The sequence below is a fragment of the Mesocricetus auratus genome, unplaced genomic scaffold (assembly GCF_017639785.1).
Source record: "Mesocricetus auratus isolate SY011 unplaced genomic scaffold, BCM_Maur_2.0 Super-Scaffold_100009, whole genome shotgun sequence".
Classification (NCBI taxonomy): Eukaryota; Metazoa; Chordata; class Mammalia; order Rodentia; family Cricetidae; genus Mesocricetus; species Mesocricetus auratus.
The window spans coordinates 41,031,699-41,046,699 of NW_024429193.1; the positions used below are offsets into that span (position 1 = coordinate 41,031,699).

A 15,001-nucleotide genomic window follows, 5' to 3' on the forward strand; every position below is an offset into this window, starting at 1 on the left:
GACTGTCTTCACAGTACTCAGGCTGAGGAGTCAATATAATCTCGAGGCTAGCCTGGGCTACATAAAGCTTATCTTAAGCCAAAAAGCAGTCTTTAGCAATTTTGAGGTTCTAGTGTGTTTTTTAAAAGGTCATGAAAATCTCTCCAGTGGTGTGTATGAGTTATAGACCTGGACACAACATTAAAAATATACTTTGGATTCAATTATACAAAGGAGAAAACAAAGCAATTCTGACTTATGAAATATATCACAACTTCTTTGTATTTATTTTTATGTGTATGATTGTTTTGCCCACGTGTACGTGTATGCTCCACATGCATACCTGGTGCTTGTGAAGGTCAGAAGATGATGTCAGATTTGGAACTGTAGTTAGGGATGGGTACTCTGCAATAGCAACAAGTACTCAAACACTGGGCCATCTCTCTAGCCCCATACTGTGTAATTTTATTATCTACATCTCATAATAGATTGAAACTATTTTCCACATCAACAAATAATAAAATTTCTGAATTTCTCTTTTGATTATATTTAAAGCAAGAAAAACAAAAATAGATTTCAAAGAAAAATCTAGACTAAATCACTTCTCAATAAGATAATAGCAACCTAGATGTAACTGACCTAAGTTCAGTAAGTAACACCTAGGGAATTGTGTTAACAAATGTTTAAGGTAATTTCATAGTGCATACCAATAACCACTGGAGCAAAGTTTGATATCAGACAGACTTGACTTCAGAGTAGAATACACGTACACTTCTTCCAGTGTCATTATTTATTTATTGGTTGTGTTTTTTGTTTTTGTTTTTGTTTTTTGTTTTTTTTTTTGAGACAGGATGTCTCTGTATTGCTTTGGAGCCTGTCCTGGAAATCACTTTGTAGACCAGGCTGGCTTCGAACTCATAGAGACCCGCCTGCCTCTGCGTCTTGAGTGCTGGGATTAAAGGTGTGTGCCACCAACGCCTTGCAGTGTGCACTCATTTTAAAACACACATGCACACACAAATAAATGAAAATTTGTTTGTTTGGTTGGTTGGGTTTTTTTTGTTTTGTTTTGTTTTTTGGTTTTTAGAGACAGGGTTTCTCTGTGGTTTTGGAGGCTGTCTTGGAACTAGCTCTTATAGACCAGGCAGGCCTCGAACACACAGAGATCTGCCTGCCTCTGCCTCCCTAGTGCTGGGATTAAAAGCGTGCGACAAATAAATGAAATTTTAAACAATCTTTAATGCAGGTTCCTGGGAAGGAGCTGACATGAGATCACCCTTCAAAAAAGCTGTGTTGGGAAACAAGAGGTAGAGCAGCACAGAAGTCTGAGGGGAGCGAGGCTGGGACAAGACAGTTGCCAGGGACAGCAGTACAGGGGCCTTGACACGATACAGATGATGTGGGATGTACTCCTGTATGCTGTGAATATGTGTTGCTTTTATTGGTTGATGAATAAAGCTATTTTGGCCAGTGACAGGGCAGAATATAGCTAGGTGGGTAATCCAAACAGAGATACAGAGAAAAAGAAGGCAGAGTCAGAGAGTCGCCATGTAGCAGCCAGGGAAGCAAGATATGAGGTAACAAGGTAAAATATAGAATAATAGAAATGGGTTAATTTAATTGTGAGAGCTAGTTAGTACTATGTCTGAGCCATTGGCCAAGCAACTGTAATTAACATTAAGCCTCAGAGTGATTATCTTATAAAAAGCAGAAGGACCAGCAAATGGGAGAGAAACCGATCCAATAAACTTCCAACTACAGTCAGACCCTTTAGTTCTCAAGAACAAAGCAGGTTCTGACTCTTAATGATTTTCAAGGGGTGAGCAAACTTCACACTATGTGACCTAGTTTGACCTGCCTTATGTGTCAAAGAGCAGGAAGCAGAGAGGACCAAGAACTTATCTTACAGCTACAAGTGGGAGGGGTCCAAGACCACACACAGCACAGCAAGCTGATCCGTTCTATCCCACAGACAGAACAGCACATTCATGGCCTGATAGCTGTTAGAAAAGGCCTGCACTCTTACATAAGTCCCCCAAGAACTTCAAAAACCCTAGCATGTTGACAGCACACAGTAATATCCAATAAATGATAATCACTTTAGGACATTAATGCCTACAGTTTTACTTCACGTAATTATGAAACTGAACACTCGAGATGAAACAAGGTTCTCCCGGCAGGAGTTATACTCAACAGGTATTCTGCAAATCTTGGAAGAAACCATTTGGTGTTATGGCTTAAACATGAAATGCCCCCACAGGCTTGATCTCTAGCTGAATGGACTCCATTGGGAGGTTGTGGAAACATGGAAATGGGACTTACCGGAGGAAGTTAAGTTACAGGGATCGTGTCCTCAGAGCTATATTGTGTCATGTCCCTATGTTGTCACAGTTCCCCACCCAACTCCTGTTGACTGTGAAATGAACAGTCCCTTAGCCACATAGCATCAAGTTCAAAAACAGCCAGAAGGAAGCCTCTAAAAGAGTAAGCCAAAATAAATCTCCTCCCTTAAGTTGTTGATACCAATATCCTGTCACTGCTACAAAGATAATTAACACAATGAGGTTATACAAAAATCAACATAATTAAGACTGTTCATGGGGGCTGGAGATGGCTCTATGGTTTAGAGCATTCGATGCTCTTCCAGAGGACCCAGGTTCAATTTCCTGCACCCACATGGCAGCTCAAAACTAACTCCAGTTCTAGGGGATCTGACCCCTTAACACCAATGCACATAAAATAAATTAGTTAAAAAAAAAGACTTGATGAACTGGCCCATTTGGGGGTTTAAATAGACAAAATGATATAGCATTATAATCCAGCCATTAACCTACTAAGGTACCATGCGTGAAGTCAGAAATGTTGCACTACCTACCACCCAAAGGGATAGCGTGTAAATGTACACACACATCTATTGTCAATGCAGAGTGCTTCAAGGATCTAGACATAAAATGACTGGAGCTTTAGCTTCTAAACACTAGTGAAATAGAAGTTTGGTGATCTCCAATGTTAGATAGACAATAAATGCCACATGCCTTTAACCTGAGCACTAGGGGGCAGAGGCAGGTGAGTTCAAGACGAGCCTGGTCTACAGAATTCCAGGACAGTCAGGGCTAAACAGAGAAACCATGTCTCAAAACAAAACAAAAGACAGCAAATAAAAATCAGAAATAGTGGTACTTGGCTGAACTCAGGAGTCTGATACCAACCTGGGGAACACAGAAAACCCTGTCTCAAAAAAAAAAAAACAAAACTGAAAATAACTTCTACTAATGCTAAGTAGAAACTATCATTAGTGTCAGGGCATCCACAAATGTGCTGTGGCAAACACCAGCACTATTTAAACTTCTCTCTTATGCAGAGTATGAAGCTCACTGCAGAGCACTGGCCAAGTATGCAGGGGGCCTGGCTTAAATCCCAGCAATGCAAAACAAACACTCCTGGGTCCTTGAAAGAAAGACAGGCAAATAACGGGTTAAAATTCTCTTTCTTCCCCTTGTGGGCTGTAGGATCTTAAGCAAATGACAACAAAATTCTTTGCTGTAGCCCAATTATTTCTACAATGAGAATAATGGCACTTAACTACAGGGTTAATTTCTGCAAGTTACTTCCATAGTCTTGACCCTACACATGCTCGGCAAGCATTAGCTATTGTCTAGCAGTGGTACTCTCATTGGCCATTCAACTTCATACAGCTGCTAGCCTAAGTCTGTCAACAGTACACCTGTGAGGCACGGCCACTACACTAATATTAAAAATACACTGAAAGCATCTGGGAGATGCTCTTTTATTCAATATTAACTCAAACTCCAAACTAAAATACCCAGTGTATAGTAAAATAGCATTGTTCCTAATTTAAATTTTAAAAAAAGTTTAAAAAGCTAAAAAAAGTCTCATCTCAGTTTCTTCTTGAATTAGCATTTTCATCCCATCTGCTATTCCTATTTTCTTTGCATTGAGATGACTATTACAGAGATCTGTGCAGAGCAGCCAAGGGAGCACCAGTACTCAGCAGTGCAGGACCCGAAGTGAGACCAGTGACAACCTCAGTGGTCCACACTGACGGGGAAGCAGCTGTACTCTACCTCTTCCACACCCGCAAGCTTCGCTTTCAGTTCCCTGGCCGTGGCGTCTCCTTTATACTTCTTCTCGGTGAGGTCTTTGTTGGCTGCCTCTAATTCAGACAACCTGTTCTGAAGCTGGTGGATGTTTCGCTGATGGAGGGCTTCCAGCTCCTTTTTCTGTTGTTCATGCTGCTGCTGGTGCTGAACCTGTGCCTATTACAGAACGATATGTCAAAGAGGAAGGAACAGAAACATAAATAGGAAAGATCCCATGAGAAACAATCATAATTTCTTCATCATTTTCAGATTCCCCTGCTTAGAAAGTCTATTTCAATTACAGATTTCATGAAGGAACAAGTAAAGTAAACTAAGGCATATTTAACACTACTGTCTTGTTGGTAATTTCCCAATGCTCAGGAAGTATAAACTCGAGGATCAGAACTCCAGTCATTCTCTGCTACACTGCAAGATCAAGGCTAGTCTATCTGAAAAATGAAACAAAACAAAACAAAACAAAAAACAAAAACCAGAGTAGTCAGAGTGGTGGAGGCAGAGTGACAGTCTCACTTTTACTTCAACAAATGGTGCTGGCAGAACTGGATCTGAGCAGAGTAAAAATATAGAAGATCCCCAGTCACAAATATTGTTTAATTAGAGTATGGAAGAAAAAAGAAAAGTCGGGGCCCAGGTGTGGCAGTACACACATTTAATACTGCATTCAGAAGGTAAAGGCAAGCAAATCTCTGAGTTTCAAGATAGTCAGGGTTGTATATACAGAGAGAGAAAGAGAGGTATGCGTGATACTCTGCTGTAACACTCTGCCATTAGTATGTAGAGCTCAGTCATGCAGAACTCGTCATTTGAGTATCATTTACCCTTATGGCTCATTCCTGTACCATGCAGTTTTATCTATATTGTGATATGGAGATTTTTCTTGCCATTATTCTCTAAACAACACTGTACAACAACTGTTTGCATGGCATATATATTAGACATTATATGTAATCCAGAGATGATTTGAAGTGTAAATAAACACAAGTTATATGTAAATAGTATGCCACTTTATAGAAGGGACTTTTGAGCCTCTGTATCCTTCAGTACCCTGAGAGAGAGCCCCTGAAATTACTTCCTTAGAGATACTGAGTGACAACTATACCTGACAAAAAAATGTCATGTTAGGATATACAAATAATTCCTAAAAATAAGTAAGAAAAATACTAATAGGCTGATTTAATAGCGGTCATGTTGAATGGGCACTGCATAATCAAGCTGGTCAATATGCATATGAAAAAAGTCCATGATTATGTGATAGTGTTATCAACCCACAGAGTGGCAGTATAAACCTTCACGGAAAAACAGGCAGTTCCTGCTATTAGAACCCAGCCATTTCAACAGTAAATCATGCTCATGAATAGGGAGTGTACACCTGCACAAAGAAATGTAGTATGTTGTTCATATCAGTTTAATATATAATAACATAATATCACAAATAATTCAAGGTCAGTCAAGAAGAAAACAAGTAAATCATGGTCTAGTCAAAGAATAGAATACTATACAATAATAAAAGACAATACAACTGGAGCCGTTATGCTGAGGGAAGGAAATGATATAAGAACGTACTATTTGTTTCAATGTACGTTGAGAACAAACATAACCAAGCAATGATGGCAGCAGTCAGAAAAATGACTCCACTTGGTAATCTGAATGAAAATGGCCCCATAGGCTTATAGGGAGTGGCATTATTTGAAAGGATTAGGAGGTGTGGCATTGTTGCAGAAAGTGTGTTATTGGGGGTGGTCTTTGTGGTTTCTGATGCTCAAGCCAGGCCCAGTGGTTCACTATGTCTTCCTGCTGCCTGTGGATCCAGATGTAGAACTCTCAGCTACCTCTCCAGAACCATGTTGTCTGCCTGCATGCCACCACGCTGACAATGGACTGAACCTCTGAACTGTAAGCCAGCCCCAATTAAATGTTTTCCTTTATAACACGTGCTGTGGTCTTGGTGTCTCTTCACAGCATAGAAACTCTAAGACACCCCATAAAACTAGCAAACAGTCTGGGAAAGTACATAAGGCAGCCTTGAAGGGTGACACAATATTCTAAATTTTAATTTGCGTTAAAGCTATACTTATTTAAAAAATCCAATAATATCCTTAACAGCAAATAACTATCATGATGTACATTAAAATTTTATTATTAAAGCTATAAAATAGAAGGTAAGAAATCTCACTACAAAAGAGCAAATGGAGTAAAGGTCAAAAAGTAATCCACAGAAGAAATGCAAATGACAAAAAACATGTGAATATATGCTCAGTTTCACACAAAGATCTAACAAGAATTCATCTTTAGTGCACATCAGGTGGCAAATACAAAGATGACTAATAGTATTAGGAGCACAGGGAATTAAAGGCTTTTGGGATTCCGAGGTGACATAATCTTTTAGGTGATGAGTACATATCAATGAAATTTTATATAGATGTATTACAGTGTGAACAGAAAGCTCACTGATTGCCAAAACCACAAAACATTTAAATGTCTCCCAGTTTGGTAAGTAGTTAATTTTAAGTTGCATCTGAATGACAAATAATAGCTGTATAGTACAAAAAGGAGTATTTGAATTGATAGAGAATGATATCATGTGAAGTTTAAAAAAATTATAATAATATCTAGTAAAATTTTATTAGCATAGAATAAAACCCCAAATGTACTCTATAATTATAACTTGCATTGCTACAAATTTATAAAGAAATATTTGTAAATTGTATATCACTCATATATATATACATATATATATATATATATATATATATATATACAGAGAAGTCTAGAAAAAGATATCAAATTATCTACACTGAGTTGAGACTCAATATGATGACCTTAAGGGAGAACAAACAGGTCATCCTTGAGGGGAAAGGTTGATGGCTGGGAAGTCAAGCAGCATAAAATGCCTAAGATGACTATATAACCTTTGAATAGTAAGACTTTGAAAAATAAGCTTTTAATTTTTATGCCTAAGATGACTATATAACCTTTGAATAGTAAGACTTTGAAAAATAAGCTTTTAATTTTTATGCCTAAGATGACTATATAACCTTTGAATAGTAAGACTTTGAAAAATAAGCTTTTAATTTGTATTTTATGTACTTGTTAGATGTTTGAAAATTTTAAAGCAAGTATTTATTACTTTTATAATCAATGAAATAACTAAGAATAACTTTTAAAATAACATTGTCCAATTACCTTTAATGCTCACCTGCAAGGCTTTTTCCTTCTCATTTGTTAATTCCTGAGAATGCTTATTTGCCAACGATGCTGTGTGTGAGGCCCATTCACTCCTCAATTTATCTAATTCTTGTGTTTTTTCTGATAACATCTGTATCAGAGGTTAGTACAAGGTATTAGGATAGTCTTTTGAATATGCTACATTTCAGACGAGAGCACAGAGTACTTAATATGGACACTGAAAAGAAAATTCCTGCTTTCCAATACATATTCAAAGTTTTCCACACAGAGTTAACTTAAGGAAGTCAAGATGAGAATAAAAACAATTTTAGAGCTACAATAGGCCTATAGGTGAAGCTTAAACTGTCTTTAAACTTAACTTTATCAAGCGCTTCAGCACCAAACCCTTTTCTCTGACATTAAGAAACGTGGATATACTAAGCCTCTCATAAGTTTACTTCTTATAGGTAGGTACAATAGCATGGTCCCCTCCAAGGGACCAAGCTGCACAGGAGTATTTTCTACCTACAGCCATGATGTTTAGCAAGTACTTTCACCCTAGATTTCAAAGGTGAAGGGCAAAAGTGTAGTGTTCATAAATGAAACCATGCTAAGCCCATCAAAGGATTAATTCTAATCTTAATACAGGAAAGAAGGGAAAGTTAGACGGGAACTAAAATGCCATTTTAAGGCAGACAAATAAGATGAATAAAATGAAGGGGCCAGCAAGAGCTTCCAACAAGCCTGATGACCTGAGTTTGATTCCTGGTATCCATGGCAGAAGGAGAAAAATCAGCTCCCATTAGTTGTCCTCTGATCTCCACTTATATGCCATGGTACACACATGCCTACACACACAAACAGAAGCACACATGCACACAATAAATAAATGTAATACATTTTTAAAGGAAAGAGAATAAGGGATAGATGCTAAGCACTGTATTACTTGATGATGACTTAGAAAATGTGTCGTATGTTAGGGATGGCAGAAATGTTTGGGTGGAGTTAAATATCTAAAAGAAAGCATCAACTTAAGATAATTAGCTAGTAGGAGAAATGGGAAAAGAGATGAGATTCCATGGCAATATACTTTGAAAGAAGATACACAAAGGCTTGGGTTAATTCAAGAAAGAGTTCAGAACGTCTAGATGACTTACTAAGACAAAATGAAACTTGAATTACCTCTTGTGTAATGTGCAGTTGCCTGGAAACATCATCTAGTGATTTAGTTAATGATAATTTTTCTTCCTATTTATAAAAATAAAATTACGCAGCTTACAATTTAATACAATCATCCATAGTCAAGTTATTCAGAGTGTAGCAAAATACAGCACCAGCATCATGCAAAGAGCCTGTTGGATATGCAAAAACTCAGGCCTTCTAAAACAGAACCTGCATTTTCATAAGCCCCCAGATGATCTGTGCTCCACGAGCACTTGCTATGCAATGATTTAACCATTATCTGAAAAAAAAATTTGTTGTTGTTTTTCAAGACAGAGTTTACATAGGGTTTCTCTGTGTCACCTTCGCTGTTCTGGAACCCACTCTGTAGACCAGGCTGTCCTCAAACTCACAGAGATCTGCCTGTCTCTGCCTCCCAAGTGATGGGATTAAAAGTGTGTGCCACCACCACCCAGCCCGACATTTTTTACTTAAAAGCAGCGACACTAAAGCATCCTGTTCCACATACTTTATGATATAGCATTTTACAATACTCAGAACATGTTCACACACTTACTTTCAAACATATTTGCCAGCTGACAAAATGGCAACATGGAATTTAGGTACCTAAGGTCAGAGCAAAGTAGTAAATACCCTGGACCCTAAGTTTCTTAGCTGCTGGCCTAGTTCTAGATTTACAGCTATAACAAGTAGCTAAATGAAAACCAATAAAGTTCAATATAAAAAAAGAAAGGGCAATATGGCTCCACCATGATTTATAAAGTACTTAGGTGCATAGTTTAAAAGAGTGACAAATTTAAAATCTTACCTTGCTGCATTTCAAACAGCCTGCTAGAAACTTCTTTATCTCTACATCATTTCCAGGTAAAAGCTTTAATGATAGATGAATAAGATGCTTAAAAGGGTTTGTCTCCACAACATTTAAAAATACTGGCATGTTATCCAAAAGAGCAGCTGAAGAAATAAGCTGCAGCAGAAACCTTTGAAGAGAAAAGTCACATTACAGCACAGAAAACAGAAAACAGAAACCATGCCATCGCATCATGAACGTCCCAACTCAGACCATGAAGTGGAGAAATTAAAAATCATAGGGGCTATGGAAAAAGATAAAGAGAGGTATGACAGGGTGCTGAATGAAATGCAGTCCTTGAGTTCGCTGTGGGAGAAAAAAAAAGGAAACAGAGAGAAAACAAAAACTAAAAGCAAAAACTCAGGGCTGGAGAGATGGCTCAGTGGTTAAGAGCACTGACTGCTCTTCCAGAGGACCTGGGCTCATTTCCCAGCACCCACATGGTAGGTTAGTTAGCAACTGTCTGTAACTCCACGATCTGACATCCTCACACAGGCATACATACAGAAAAAACAAAGATGCACATAAAATTAAAAACAAAACAAAACACTCAATGTACCAAAGGGATGACCAGAGTACCAGCTCCTCACTCTGACAACTTACCTTTAAATTACAGGCTATCCTTTTCTCTATAAACTTTCAGAATGATCACATAGCTTGACTCACAAGACAAAAGTTCTTTACAGAATAATTATACCTAATAAACATAAAAAAAAAGGGGGGGCCTGGGATGGAAGTGAGGTCACATGCCACTTTAATCCCAGCACCAGGGAAGTGGAGGCAGTCGGATCTTTGTGAATTAGAGGTCAGTCTGGTCTACATTAGTAAGTTCCAAAACAGCCAATGCTACATAGTAAGAACCTGTATCAAAAAAAAAGGGGGGGGGGTTGGGAATTGGTGGTACACTCCTTTAATCCCCTCTGTAAGTTTGAGGAGGCCAGTCTGATTTACAGAGTGAGAATTCCAAAACAGCCAGAACTACACAGAGAAACCCTGTTCAAAAAAAAAAAAAAATACAGAAAAACATTTTCTAATATAGCAATATTTTAAACAACAGTCAGCAGTTGTTTAAGCTGAGAAAAACTTCCAGGTGAACTTTACATGGTCAGATGCCAGCAGCACAAGACCATGAAGATAAATGCAATCACTATAAAAACAAAAATATTACTAAATAGTTCAACTAGCTTGGTGCAGGAGAGATAGCTCAGCAGTTGGAGTGCTTGATGCTCTCTCTGAAGACTTGAGTTCAGTTCTCAACACCCAGGTCGGGCAGCTCACAACTGCCAGTAGCCCTAGGAAATTTGACATTCTGCCTGGCCTCCAAAGGCCCTGCATACAGACACACAGAAATAAGAAATAAATTTTAGGCCAGGTGGTGGTGGTATACACTTTTAATCCCAGCACTTGGGAGGCAGAAGCAGGTGGATCTCTGTGGGTTTGAGACAAACCTGGTCTTCACAGTGAGTACCAGGACAGCCAGGGCTACACAGAGAAACTCTGTCTCAGAAAACCAAAATCAATCAATCAATCTTAGTAAAAAAATTTTTTTAAGTCGACTAACTTTAAAAGCTGCATCAAACCATGTAAACTAAGGGTTAAATGTTTCTTACTCAAGTCAAGATTTCTTTTATATTTTATATACATTGGTGTTTTGTCTGCATGCATATCTGTATGAGGGTGTTGGATCCCCTGAAGCTGGAGTCACAGACAGTTGTGAGCTACCATGTTGGTGCTGGGGACTGAATTTGGATCCTCTGGAAGTGTAGCCAGTACTTTTAACCACTGAGGCACTCTCCAGCCCCCAGTCAAGATTTCTTAAAATTTGGGGTTAATTTGGGGTTTAATTGAGCCTGAATCCCACTTTAAAAGAATAACCTGGGATATTTGTAATCCATGGAAACCATCTTTCACAGGGCATCCGTGCAGAGGTCTAATGCCCCGATGCTCCAAGCCTCACCTTGGCGTCTCCTTCCCATGCTCTTGCGTGCACTGCTGAAGGAGGTCTATAAATCTCTGTGGAAAAGCTAGGAAGTCCACCAGGAGACCTTGCTGCAATTTTAAACTATACAGAAAACAGAAAAACAGTTCTTCAGAAACCTAATTGCTATTTTTAGTCACCATTCATAGACTAAAATATTCTTTATATGTCATTATGATTTTTTAAAAAATCAAATTAGGCAGCTTTTGATTTGTATCAACCTTATCTAATGGGAATTGAGAAATTCATCAAATCATCAAATTTGTGAGTTGCTTAAGTGGAAGTCTGATAAGCTATAAAACATTTATCTTTTAAAATACCCTGTCATCAATTATAGGATAGTCAGTATTCCCAGAATGACTTACTGTCTAAACAGGTATATGTTTCAGAAAAGAACAGTGTAAATATACTATAATATTCAGAAAGTAATTTCTAGACTACATGTAGGGCCAGCAAATAATAGAGTACTTACCTTTGAAAATCTTCCTCAGATATAACAAGGTTATACAGGAAAAATGGATCTGTATCATCAGTAAGACGGATGACTAAATCCTAAAGAAAAGATTGGGTTTCTTAAATGTTTCTTTTATAAAAGTGAAATTATTCAACAATATCAACATCAGTTGCAAGGCAGATTGCTGTTTGCTGGCACTGCTAATTTTTACTAGTCTTGAGGGAGTGAGCATCTTAAACAGGGGCAGACATTTGGCTCCATGAGAGCGGTATGAGGTGTGTAGAAGCTGGCGAAATGCTGGAAGCTAGAGATTTTTCTATGAGGTCAGAAAGGTGTAGACAACTTTGCACTCTGTGGCACCAGGGCCAGACTCTACGATTGTATTTTCAGTTTCCCTCAAATTAACTGGTCTGGTATTTCAAAAGCAGCAAATTTAAACAGCAAAACTGACAATCATCTACTCAAGGAAGGGGGCTTTTGTGGTTCAGATAGAAGATGGGTATCAGGTGACATGTTCCCAGGGCCTCCCTCTCCAGCTGGCCACTGAAGGAACTACCCATCTGTTCGCTTTTCTAATGAGATGGGTTCCTTTCATAAAGACACTAGCCAGGTTGTTAAACTTAGAGTGAGCCAGAGCATCACACCTGACAGGTAGGTACATAAAAATGGTCAACTTCAGAGAACACTGGCACCAGGCAAACGGGCACACTGTGTGACGGGCTAGGACTACCCAAGGACCTTAACAAAGTCTACTCATTTCTAAGGAACTACTAGGGAACTAGAAACATTGAGCAATTTATTAGTGAGGCACCATATGTAAGATTAACATGAAATAATGTATATTCTTTGTTCTGGAAAATCAACGAACTGGGGGCTTGCTCTACCTCAGAGCAGCCTGTGTTCCAGGAACCTCTACTTAAATACTTCTTGAAATTCACCTCAGGTGCTACTAAAAGCCAACAAAAAGCCAAAACCTAAAGTTACTGCCAACTACAAGATGCTTACATGTTTTCAGTGAAAGCTGCAACACAGAAAACAGACGCCATCCTTAGTCCCATGGCCTATATCTTTAGTGCTGGTTTTTTGTTTGTTTGTTTGTTTAAAGACAGGGCACCAATTATGTAGCCCAGGTTGGATGCCAAAGAACTCATTCCACCTTCCTCCTCTTGAATACTGGGATTGCAGGCATGTACCACCATAGTCAATTCAATTTTGAAGTTCACATGGAATTCACACTCTAAATCAGAATGTAAAGTATGGTAATCTTTTGAATGCTCAGAGCAAACCCAGATTGTTATACCAACCCCTAATTCTTCTTGGATTTAGTAATACATGGTATAATTATATTTAAATTGCTGACTTAGATTTCACCACCCTTGGCTTGCAACAGTTACAAAACAACCCAAATTTTTAAAAAATTGATTTAACAAGAGTCATCTTTTTAAAAATATCCATAATTTTATTATTATAGTTCCAAAAACACCAGAGAGAACACAAATAGTCCACTACTACCACAAACTGAACAGTAGAATCTCATATTTGGGGAAACCGCAAAAGTCAGCATACGTGGAATATAATTGATAAGCCTCACCCAGTAAAACCACCTTAGTAATTATAGAATGACTAAGTATAGTAAGTGCAGATCTCATTTTCTTAAAACAAAACAAAATCACAACAATAATTACATCACACACGAATAATCATATTTGAAAAGGAAATAGATACCAACCTTTCTATGTACTGGATTAGAAAGTGATTGTAGTTCAATGCTCACTCTAACACTTCCTCTCCTGGAGGAAAAGACATGAAGAACTCAGAAACATTCATGTGACATCATGAGTTCACTATCCATGCATTAGTTAACATGTCCATCTCAGACCACAAGCTTCTTCACAGGTGCCCTCAAGTTTAGGAACAGATTTCAGAGTGCACACTGGGCTAGGTTCCTCTAGTAAGTAACCTAGTAATTTTTAATGGAAGCTTTAATTTTTGTCACTTTTTAAATGAAGATGCTGTGACTGACTAAATGGGGTGACTAATAGGGTGCCTATCGCTAGTATTCTGGTAAATTTAGATAGATTCTAAAGAGCATCTACCAAGAGATAGACCATCAATTTTGTAACAACTTTAAGATCTGAAAATTACCATTGCAAAGATCAAACTGACTTATAGACAGATACTATCTTAAAAAGTTACAATATTACAATGTTTACATTATTTTTAGACCCAAGGAAATGGCAATCACCAACCTGTTACATACATAAAATAGTTTAATCCCAAAACTAAATCTACATAAAATATTCTCTATGTAATATATCCACAAAAGTATTTTCAACAAGTTTACTATCTGTCTCATTCACAAGTAACTCTGTCTGAGAAAAGTGAAGCCACAACACTCCACACTCTATGCAGTATCCAACATGAACAAAGACTAAAAGTAGTAATAACTGAGGAAGGAAATAGAGATAAAATTAGTGAAGATGTTTACATATCTCAAAACTGCTAAATTCAGTAACAATGGCCTTTCTCTGATATGTGTTTGTGTATATGTAGGGAATGGTAACAAACCTGTGGTGGTTTAAATATAAATGACCCCCATAAGGTGGAAGTTTCAGAAGGATGAGGAAATGTGACCTCTGGGGAGGGGTGTGTCGCTGAGGGTGGGCTTTGAGGTTTCAAAGGACTTGGACCATTCCCAGTGTGGTCTGTCTCCTGTTTGCTCTCAGAGAGTACTTCAGACACCTGCTACCTCCACTCCGCCTGCTGCTCTGTCATCATGAACCCTAACTCTGAAATTTAAGCCTACAAGAAGCCATTTCTTCTCTATGTTACCGTAGTCATGATCTCTTATCACAGCAATAGAAAAATAACTAAAACAAAATTGAATCAGCTCAAGTTGAATGGCTTAATTCTACTTCTCTACAACAGAAGTAAAAAGGATAGATACAGCAACTGACAATGGATAGGAAAAGTAGAAACAGTTGGGCAAAATTCAACTGAGATTTTTTTAAGCTTAAATTTGCAATTTTACATTGTTTTAAAAATGGGTCATTTTAGTTCATTTGTTTGTTTTTTGGGCAGGGTCTTTTTTATGTTGTCCTGACTGTCCTGGAACTCTCTATGTAGATCAGACTGGCCTAAAACTCAGAGATCCAACTGCCTCTTCCTCCCAAGTGCTGGGATTAAAATCGTGTGCCACCAGGCCCAGACCAGCTAAATTTCTTATTGATCATTAATTGGAAACTATATCTCAGTTCATATGAGGAAGCTGA

General features: G+C 38.1%; 1 protein-coding gene across 4 annotated transcripts in view; it reads right to left on the reverse strand.

Annotated features, from left to right (window-relative positions):
- Positions 1-15,001, reverse strand: part of Sass6 (SAS-6 centriolar assembly protein) — a 32,445-nt gene that overhangs the window by 12,289 nt on the left and 5,155 nt on the right. For 2 of the 4 annotated variants that reach the window (XM_021231213.2, XM_005077112.4), the window contains exons 2-8: positions 13,459-13,519; positions 11,748-11,827; positions 11,255-11,359; positions 9,256-9,427; positions 8,448-8,513; positions 7,297-7,416; positions 4,065-4,256 (exon numbers count right to left, since the gene is read on the reverse strand). In XM_021231213.2, the coding sequence (XP_021086872.2) occupies positions 4,065-4,256; positions 7,297-7,416; positions 8,448-8,513; positions 9,256-9,427; positions 11,255-11,359; positions 11,748-11,827; positions 13,459-13,519 (796 nt within the window). The remainder of the gene's footprint in view (positions 1-4,064; positions 4,257-7,296; positions 7,417-8,447; positions 8,514-9,255; positions 9,428-11,254; positions 11,360-11,747; positions 11,828-13,458; positions 13,520-15,001) is intronic. The other 2 variants (XM_021231214.2, XM_021231215.2) reach the window with 2 other exon arrangements.